This window comes from Anarhichas minor, unplaced genomic scaffold (assembly GCF_050575085.1).
Source record: "Anarhichas minor isolate MPS153535 unplaced genomic scaffold, ASM5057508v1 ptg000050l, whole genome shotgun sequence".
NCBI lineage: Eukaryota > Metazoa > Chordata > Actinopteri > Perciformes > Anarhichadidae > Anarhichas > Anarhichas minor.
Genome location: NW_027466496.1, coordinates 2102482 through 2112637, shown reverse-complemented (window position 1 = coordinate 2112637; position 10156 = coordinate 2102482). Strand labels below are relative to the sequence as shown.

General features: G+C 41.1%; 1 protein-coding gene across 5 annotated transcripts; it reads left to right on the top strand.

The window, feature by feature from the left end:
- The first annotated feature begins 408 nt into the window (after nucleotides 1-408).
- LOC142971865 (copine-3-like) lies at nucleotides 409-10021 on the top strand. Of its 5 annotated transcripts, XM_076112588.1 has the most exons (18): nucleotides 409-549; nucleotides 1094-1257; nucleotides 1710-1889; nucleotides 2332-2406; nucleotides 2490-2561; nucleotides 2664-2744; nucleotides 3074-3163; nucleotides 3793-3891; nucleotides 4186-4272; nucleotides 4358-4417; nucleotides 4517-4650; nucleotides 4878-4932; nucleotides 5054-5105; nucleotides 5225-5358; nucleotides 7294-7530; nucleotides 7862-7974; nucleotides 8120-8165; nucleotides 8642-8780. In XM_076112588.1, the coding sequence occupies exons 2-16, from the start codon at nucleotides 1126-1128 to the stop codon at nucleotides 7970-7972; spliced, it is 1599 nt and encodes a 532-aa protein (XP_075968703.1). In that variant the 5' UTR covers nucleotides 409-549; nucleotides 1094-1125; the 3' UTR covers nucleotides 7973-7974; nucleotides 8120-8165; nucleotides 8642-8780. The 5 variants fall into 5 exon arrangements, 4 of the variants coding, with proteins under 4 accessions (XP_075968703.1, XP_075968702.1, XP_075968700.1 ...); XR_012959421.1 differs by lacking the exon at nucleotides 8120-8165 and having other exon boundaries at nucleotides 7862-8068; nucleotides 8642-10021; XM_076112587.1 differs by lacking the exon at nucleotides 8120-8165 and having other exon boundaries at nucleotides 8642-10021.
- Nucleotides 10022-10156: the final 135 nt, after the last annotated feature.

The window sequence follows — 10156 nt, the reverse complement described above, 5'->3', positions numbered from 1 at the left end:
AAGGGGCGTTTCTGTCCTCTGGTGGCCACAGTGTGTAACTGCAGACGAATATTAAATTGATCAAGTTCCCGTCCATGCAAAAGTGACCATGAGTAATACAGTAAGACTTCCGGTTATGTGCACACTACTGAATCTTCCGGTCATCATTTCAAAATAAAACGTTCAAACCTGACAGCGATGCAACTCGCTCAGTGACCATCAGAGTATGGGGAACGTTCATTACACATCAACTCTAATTATAAGAGCGTCATGGCGGATATAATAGTTTACTACGACTACCGGTGAAGAAATCCAAGATAAAAGTAAAAAACAATCAGGTGGTAAATTCACGCCGTGACTATTTGAAGCTGGATTGTTGTTGTAGCAGACGTCTTTGTGGGCGTAACTTTGTCTTGTTGATGTCAGAGCTCGAGGAGGAGAGCCCAGATATCACGTCATTGCGTCACTTCGAGAGGGCGAAACCATCCTGCTAAGCTGTCACGTTCATGTCGAGCAACTAGAACCACCCAACAAAGTATTTTCCTATTGTGAATCCAAACACTTTTAACGGTAAGTTTGAATTTATATCACTAACTACTATTTGGGTGAAAGTTAACGAGCCAAACCAGCTGTTTATCAATTTACTAAGTTATCAATAACCAGCCTGGTTAGCTCGCTAGCGTTCGTCGTTGTACTTTCTCTTATTGTAACGTCAGCCCGTCCGCTTTTTCCCTCCGGCTGAACCTCATTAATGCTGAGGTATTGTGTTACACTTCCCGCGAGACGGTTGCTGGTTCACCACACATGTTGGCGTGAGGCACCGCGTGTTTAGCGTCAATTTGAAGCGTCAAAACTCTACAATTGATATTTGTGCCGTAACGTACGTTATCATAACGTCACTCCTTGTCACAGTGTTGCCACCTCGCGTGAAGTTACCGCCCCCAAAACAAAATATTGTATTAATGGAAGTTCCCTTCTAGTGGTAACGTCAGTGTTGAACGGTTACACACCTTTCTAGGCTGTTAAATCTTGTTTTACACAGACCTAAAGAAATGCATTTGAATAACATGTGACGTTCACACAGTAACGTCCCTCTCTGTGTGTCCTTCTCCAGCTCGTTACCAGTCAGATAGTCTGTGGACAGACATGGCGACCCAGTGTGTGACCAAGGTGGAGCTGACGGTGTCCTGTGAGAATCTCCTGGATAAAGACATCGGCTCCAAGTCTGACCCTCTGTGTGTGCTTCAAACGAGCAGCTCTGAATCCCAGTGGTATGAGGTCAGTAGGATGTCTGGATCTGGATTCATTCAACATCCGGGAGCTCACAGATTTATAGTTTCTATTAGTGAACTGTTGTCCTAATCATAACCATGCTGCCTAATTCTGCTTGATTTAATTTTGAACATCAAACACATTGTAATCAGTCGGTGTTTGAAAGGCAAAACAATTATTCTTAAGCATCTTCCCCTGCTCTGAGAAACAGATAATGTGGGATATTTTAAATAATAGGTTTTACGTAGGTGCGGCAGTTATGTCACTGCTGCACCTGTAAGAGAAAATCTCAGAGCAGTGTTAATCGTTAACCCCCAAATAGAAAAGTCAGTTGTGTAAAGCAGCAGCAGTCACATCATGTCCATTTCCTGTTTCATCAGTGCATGTGGGCCAATACATTCTACTGTTTAAATGTGTGCACGTAGCGAAGCATAAAGCAATCCGACCTTTCACAACAGGTGGACCGCACAGAGAAAGTCCAGAATTGCCTCTGCCCAAAGTTTGCGAAGAAATTTGTCATCGACTACTACTTTGAAATAGTGCAGAAACTGAAGTTTGGGATTTACGACATCGACAACAAAACTGTTGACCTGAGTGATGACGACTTCCTGGGGCAACTGGAGTGCACCTTGGGCCAGGTAAGTGTTTGGCTCCATGTTGGGTTGAAGGTTTCAATTCCTTACTTTAAGTTTCACCCAACAAAGTTTGTACATTTTTGGTAAACCAATCAGTATAAAGATTCATTATAAACTGACGTAACTATGGCTGTCTCCGACCAAAGAAATTCTTAGTCAACTAACACTCTAATTAATGTAATCGACAGATCTGTAAAACTGTCAGTCAGACGGGTGCCGGACACATTGTGTGCTGTAATAACACAACTGTTACACATCAAGAACTAACGTCCCTGATAAACAGTTGCTGTTTCGGCTCTCAGTGTAATCTGACCCCAGATGTTCACTCTGCCTGCTTGTTTTGCATGCTTGCCTCGTGGTTAGGAGGCCGCTGTGTTGCACTCATCCACTGCTTTTGCTTTTGCTTCTTCTTCTTTTGTTAACTTGCTCTTGTATCTGCTTTTAGGTTGTGTCCAGTAAGAAACTGACCCGGCCACTCGTCTTGAAGAACAAGTCCCCTGCAGGAAAAGGGACCATCACAGTGAGTGATGGAGAGAGCCAGAGAGAAAGGTGGCGGTGTTGTTTGCTTTGTCCTCTGTTGTTTATCTTCTCTTCTCTTCACAGATCAGTGCTGAAGAAATAAAAGATAGCCGGGTGGCCAACTTTGAAGTTGAAGCAAGGAAACTAGATAACAAGGTAAGTGTGATTCTTTTAGAAGTATAACAGGCTGTTATTCATTTTTAAATATTCAGGCACATTATACTTATTGATGTGTTTCATTACTTTATTTGTTTACAGGATTTCTTTGGGAAGTCCGACCCGTACCTGGAATTCTACAAGCAGACAGCAACTGGATGGCAACTCGCTCACAGGACCGAGGTACGAATGACAGAGAGCTGTGGAAAGAAAGTTACAAATCCTAAACAAGCGTTGTCATATTAACCTTTCATTCCTTTCCTGCCGCATGCCAAATACACATTGACCAGGGAAAAGTGCGCTGATTAAGCTAATTAATCCCCTTTTCCCCTTTTTAATGTTAAAGTAGATTAACAATAGGTTTACAATCATCTGGACAATATTTCTGACTGCAGAAACGACAACTAAATATGATTTCAGTTGCCTTTTTAAGAATCTGCATCGGTTCCATATAAATTAGTTCTGGATGGAGTAGTCTGCACCGGTATGATTGTCATGAATTCTGTCTTCAGGTGGTGAACAACAACTTGAACCCAACATGGAAACCCTTTCGCATCCCCTTGCAGTCTCTCTGCGGAGGAGACCTGGAGAAACCGATAAAGGTACCCGAAATACACTTCCTAACCGTGATCCTTGTGGTTGAGTGGAACTCTGTGTTTTCACTCTCATGACATAATACAACCCGTCTGGAAGGCGTGAATAGTCTCTCTAAGATATCTCAAAGCATTGTTGGAGTGTATTTAGTACTAGCTTGATGATATATATTTCTTGAACTTCTGAAGCGCACATGTCAGGAAGGAAGCTGTTTTCAAGCATACAGTACAAGTGAGTTACCCAGTGTGTTACAGTGTTTGTCTTCTTTCATCCTGCCATCACTTAACGGGTGAAGTTTGTGAATGGAGTAGAGGGGGGGTGGGGGGGGGTACACACGACGATGCCTGAGTAAAGTCGCAGGCCCTCCAAGTTTCCTTCATCCAACACGATCGTCTCATGAAACGGATTTGTCTGAAACCACACATTCCTCTTTCAGTCGTCTGTCTAGTACGCTGTCTAGTACGCGTGTTACAAAGAGTTCTGTTCTGAATCTCACTTTTGCATGTTTTTGTTTCTTCTGTTTTCTAAATCTCTAGTTTAACAAAACAACTAATAAGCTATGTTCACTCATAAAAAATACCACTGCTATCACTGCTGTCCAGATAGTTTGGATCATATTTTCTTCACCTTTTTCCAGGTTGAGTGTTATGACTATGACAACGATGGCTCCCACGATCTTATTGGTGCCTTTGAGACCACAATGACACGCTTCCAGCAAGCATCACGAACGTCTCCGGTATGTATGTGTGTGTGTGTGTGTGTGTGTGTGTGTTTACATTGTTTGTTTGGATGTGCAACAGCCAATATTTCAAACATTATTTCAACATTATCAAGCAGCTTGGAGCTGCTTATTGTACTTATATTTGGTGTTATTGTAATTAGTTTGGGTTTTGGGGAAAGTCCTTGTGAATTAGTCTCGCTAAAAGCACCGACTAGTGTAGTTCCAAATAAAATGTAAATTTCAAACACAACTTTCACTTTTAAGGGCGCCTCACGCATCCACACCCACGCTTTTCTGTTATGTCCTCAGGCAGAGTTTGAATGTGTCAACAGTAAAAAGAAAGAGAAGAAGAAAAGCTACAAGAACTCTGGTGTTGTGAGCGTGAAGATATGCCAGGTATAGACTGTTGCATTGTTCTCTTGTGTGATTAGATTGCATGCTCTCTAATACTCTTTTATAAAACTTATATTTTATCTTTCAGGTGGTGAAGGAGTATACCTTCCTAGATTATATTATGGGAGGCTGTCAAATCAACTTCACTGTAAGTCTTGGTTTCTCTATTCATGCCTCATATTAATTTGTATTCGTGGACCACTAATAAGCTCCGCATGTCTGCCGGCTCCCTGAATGCTTTTTGCAGGTGGCTATTGACTTCACAGGCTCCAACGGGGACCCCAGGTCTCCTCAGTCTCTGCATTACATTAGTCCTCAGGGGGTCAACGAGTACCTCTCTGCTATCTGGTCTGTGGGCAACGTCATCCAGGACTATGACACGTATGTATGACACATGAAACACACTCTAAACGTCATGTGAAGAAATACCACGTCACCAAAGTTCCCCATCATTTGTATGTAAAGCTTTTCCTAACGTGAGATGACCCGATGACACAACTGTATTTGCAACGTAGCTTGCATTTCTTTATGGCTGGAATGGTTTGCCTTTAATATACATAATAATCTGTCACTAATGTACTAGTGATGTTTCTTTCCTTCCTGTGCAGTGACAAGATGTTTCCTGCCTTTGGCTTTGGAGCACAAACCCCTCCCACATGGCAGGTAAGACTTATTAAAACTACGAAACGCACAAAAAAGATACGACTGCTGTTTGAATCAGATTGAAAAGTCATACAGTAGTTTGACACAGGAACTGAAATCTGACGGTGTTGTGTTTCTTTAGGTTTCCCATGAGTTTCCTCTCAACTTCAACCCAGCAAATCCCTTTTGTACAGGTATGTATATAAATCATTGCACAGAATGTACATTTAGACAGTTCTTTACATATGCAATTGTAGACAATGTGTAGTGTGTTGACACAAGCATGATCCCTACTGTGTGTGTGTGTGTGTAGGCATTGAAGGTGTGGTGGAGGCCTACAGGGCGTGTCTGCCCCAGGTCAAACTCTACGGTCCCACCAACTTCTCCCCGATCATCAACCATGTAGCCTGCTTTGCTAAGCAAGCCCTCCAGCAGACCACTGCATCGGTGAGTATTTGCCTGTTTACATCAGGGGTCACTAGTAGGCGGACCGCAGTCCGGATCCGGACCCAGAGCGCGCTGTATCCGGACCCTGGACCTAAAACCGATAGATGATTGAGAATTATTCAATTTTAATGGAGCACTTCTATTTTAACCGGCACATCTTTTCCAGCCTTTACGGCACTCGTTCAGCAGTGCAGGAAACACAACGACCAATTACATGCATGTCAATCCCATCACGTGATGCTGCTCAGCCAATCAAATACGTGTATTCTAATACGTTTTCTGGCTCAAGTGAGATTTACACACGAGAGAGACGGGGCGAGAGAACGAAGAGTAGGAGAATAATATGTGAGTCAGAAGTTATTTCACATGACGTTCTCCAAAAAGAGAAAAGTTGACAGCGAGACCAGACACTTTAACAAAGAATAGACAGACTCTTATATGTTCATTCTTCCCACGTCAGTTCAAAACCAGTAAGTCTCATATGTTCAGAGAACGTGACGATTATTAAAAGCGGTAATGTGAAGCGTCACTACGAGAAAAAGCACAAATCTTTTGAGCAAACGTAGCCACTCGCATCCGAAATGAAGTCGCAGAAAATAAACGATCTAAGAGCCCAATATGATCAGAATCCTAACACATTTATTCACTTCCCAACAATGACGTTAACAGAGAGAATAGATCTGAAACAAGTGGTTTAATAACCACAGATAAAGTCCATGTTCACTGAAATTACTCGTTTTAAAAGATGTAAAAAATATAATATCACTTCACACCTGAATGAACTGAATTTAAAGCTGCAAGGACAATTCAGTTCAATTAATTTCACTGAATTTCACATTTTTCAAAAGATTTCTGTTATTTATTTTATTCTTAAATGCCGCCCTTATTTTACTTGAAATGAGAGAAGAACATTTATTTATTATTAGAGTATGTATTATTTATAATTCATCCAGTTCAATTTGCAATCTGACAATAAATATTGTTGAGATATAATTCAATTGAACCTTCTTTATTTGATTTGACAGTCAGACGTTAATATGGAACTAAATCATAGCGCACTTAGATTATTGTGGTGTTCTGGACCTTTGCATGAGGACATTCTCTCTAACTGGAGTAATAAGTAAATCACAGGCTCACAGGTCTGCATGCACAGAGACTCCATATTTGACAGATGAAGTAGCAAGAAACCATGAATGATTTGCAAAGGAAGACTGACCTTCCAGTTCATCATTATTAGTATTTTGGCTGAAACCATCCTGAGTAGAAAGTCCAATAGTCATATTTACCCTTGCACCCCCACTGGCTGTTGCACAATTCATTAACACTTGCAGAAAACATTCCGATGTGCCACATTGGACAGGTACTCGTTTTTAAATTCTTTGTGCACACATTACAAAATGGTGCAAGAGGATTTGGAAATGGCTTGATCCAGAGCAACAGGAGTTTTTAGATGATACCACAGTGATTGCCTGTTCAAGCTATTTCCAGATGCCAGGCCCATGGTTTCTAGATTTAATGCCCCGGAGAGGCATTACCTTGAGTTGTATGCCTGTCAATAGCTGAATATATGTGGAAGTCTCTGAACCCCTTGATTTCAGGTATAATAAATTAATAATAACATCTTAAAAGTCGTAAGTAATGCCAAAGTTGAATACATTAATCGTCATTAGTTTAAAACATTTTGCGTTTCAAGCGTCTCATCTTACTATAAAGCAAGGAATTTCTATGTTTCTGCATGTTCTTCACAGCTCTTCCAATCTACTTCAGACACGCAACACAAAACTAACAACAAATAGGTTTAGATTTGAGTCCTAGTAGACCTTGATCCTGTCAGACTATTATAATAATAAGCATTTGGGGCTTTATCAAAACTTGCACACAGTTCAGCCATTTAATAATTGATCTACTACCTCTATTGTTGCCGTCTCCCCGAAGCAATACTATGTGCTGCTGATCATCACTGACGGAGTGATCACTGACATGGATGAGACGCGCAGCGCCATCGTCAACGCCTCTCGTCTGCCCATGTCCATCATCATCGTCGGAGTGGGCGGGGCCGACTTCAGCGCCATGGAGTTCCTGGACGGAGACGATGGACGTCTGCGCTCTCAGACCGGCGAGACTGCCATGCGAGACATCGTCCAGTTCGTGCCATACCGGCAGTTCCAAAATGTAAGTCGGAGTGGAAAAAAATCCCCTTTTTATAGCACTGATTGCTTTTATAGAAGCTATGTGTTTGTGAATAGGGTTTGCTTTAATTTCATGAAATATGTCTTTAATAAGCCAATTCATTTCTTTACAAAACTGCATGCCTTTCAAACTTTTTTCTGAGCATTTCACTGCGTCATTTTTGGTTTAACTGGCTTCAAAATTTCAAATCCAAACATAACATATATAGTCCCGATCTAAAACCAGTATACATGCCCAAACCCAGGCAACCCAGCCCATCAGCTCAGCCCTCACTTAGCTTACGTCTGTGCATTGTGTATTCATCTCTTTTCAGGCGCCCAGCCAGGCTCTTGCCCAAAGCGTATTGGCCGAGCTACCTCAGCAAGTGGCCTCCTTCTTCAGTATATTCAAACTGAAGCCTCCCAAAGATCCAAATACTTCATAGGGGTACCCCAAATATTTCTTCATAAAATTCACCACCACCCTAGCCTGTGCTTGGCCGATATGAATAACCGCCTCCCTGCACGAGTCATCGCATGTGGTGATTGCTATCCTCATGTTTTCATTCTTTTCCAACTTTGTTTTGCTAAAGATCCACCACCAGTGCTGAGTGAGAGAGATGGTACAATACATTCTGTGTGAGGATATGAAGCACTGGTGACCGATCTCAGAAACACATTCTTGTTTACATTAAAGGGAAAATTCCTCTGCTCAAAAGCACTTTGTGCAGATTAATCCATTGTTCTGTAGTACATAGTACTATAGTCACCAGAATCAACAATCTGTCATCAAGACTTGCATCTTCAGCTCTTTTCCAAAGAGAATAGGGTGGAAGCGAGACAAAACTAAGAGGAAGTGACAAAACAATAGTATTGTTGTCACTGTTGCTGCTCACTCCATCTATAAATGCAACAAGTACAAGCAACTCCTCTGGAGGTTGCCAGAAAAAGTGGCATTGTGACAAAATAACTCTTGAAATATAGTGATTGGAATTTTCCCTTTAGCTGTCTTCATCTGCATGACGTTCTACTTCTCATTCATGAACCCTTCATTCAATTAAATCAGTGACAAAATCTTTTTTTTAAATGTTATTTCTCTTCCTTTTGCACTTCAGGGTCCCCGAGAAGCGTTGGCAAAGAGCGTGTTGGCAGAAGTACCAGGTCAGCTGGTGGACTTTTGCAATACCACGAAGCTGAGTCCACCCAAAGCCAATGCTGCCCCAAAGCCTGCAGGTACCATCTGATGACATGAGGAAGAACCCAGAAACAGACCCATCTCATCTGCTGCACATATAAAGCAGATCATCACACAATTAGACAAAAGTCCTTCCTACACTTGCCTTACTCAAACCCTTATTTCACCACCTCAAGGAAATGCCAGCATGCAGCTTAGTCCAAAACAACCACCCCAAACACACAATACATCCACACTCATGACCAACCTGTGTATTTTTAAGTGTCAAAATAGCTTTAGTTAGATCTTAGCATTGTGTGTTCATTTTAGCTGTTATTCAGTGCTACTGCATATTAGAAATAGGAAACAAGCATAATCATTCCGCCATTGTTGAAAATATAACTTGATGGGCAGGGAATTGCACTTTTAAGATTTTTTTTTTTTAAAGAAAGTATTAAAAATACACATTTAAGCATTCATTGTTTCAGAAGTAATCACTGAAACATTGCACTGTGTGTACACTAGTCGGCTGCAGGCTCTTTAATTCGGAGTGTGCAGTTACAATAGTTTTGTAAACGGCTTTTAGGCATTAAGATAACAAAGAGGATCTTTTAATTATGAGAAACTGGTGTGACTCGGTATATATATATATATATCATAGGGTATATATACCCTATATACCCCCCCCCCTATACGATGTTTACATCCTCGGTGGAATAGCTGCAGCGCTGCTAGTAGCATAATTATGTACAAATAGCCAAGTAGCTTTGTTAATATTAATGGACGCCCATGCTTCTCTATGCACTCTAATGTTTTACTCATTACTCAATGAAATGCCAAACTGTGTGTGTTGGTTATAAACCTGTGTAGACCCAGAGCGGTTTGTACCTTAAGTATGAAATATTGTGACGACTAGAAAGTGGTCTCATTGATTCGGTGGTATTGTGCCAGTCTCATGACTTGTATGTGTGTACATTTACTGTGGTCTACCATTGTGCCAGTTACTTTTGGTTAATTTGCTGCTGTTCCTGGACAAGGACTGTCAATTCCATAGATATGATTATGTATATCAGTATTACACATGCTGTCACCATAGAAACGAGATACAGTACTGCTTACTGACATCTGTGCACGGATAGTTTTTATGGTTGCACGATGAAAGCATGCATCTGACGTATCAGCCTTGGTGCTATAATAGAAATGTGCCTTTGTGTCAATATAAAGTACATCACGGTTCTATTAAAGCATCTCTTATTCAACACAAGTTTAATTCAACATTTCTTTAACAACTTTCAGCAATTAAACAGCCCTTTGTATACTATTCCTTGTGGTCATTGCAGCATATGAATATACATAAGAGACGATATATGTGACTGTTTTGATAATGTGAAGTTGTAGAAAAGTGTTAATGCAGTGGCCTAATGGGGACGCCTTTAGTACGTGTACACTTATTATT

What these genes read in the sequence shown, in the direction of transcription:
- LOC142971865 (XM_076112585.1), top strand. Translation starts at nt 1,126, where the DNA reads ATGGCGACCCAGTGTGTGACCAAGGTGGAGCTGACGGTGTCCTGTGAG. An exon ending in GTCATCCAGGACTATGACAC is followed by an intron (nt 4,651 to 4,877) that starts GTATGTATGACA and finishes CTTCCTGTGCAG; the next exon opens with TGACAAGATGTTTCCTGCCT. An exon ending in TCCAGCAGACCACTGCATCG is followed by an intron (nt 5,359 to 7,293) that starts GTGAGTATTTGC and finishes GTCTCCCCGAAG; the next exon opens with CAATACTATGTGCTGCTGAT.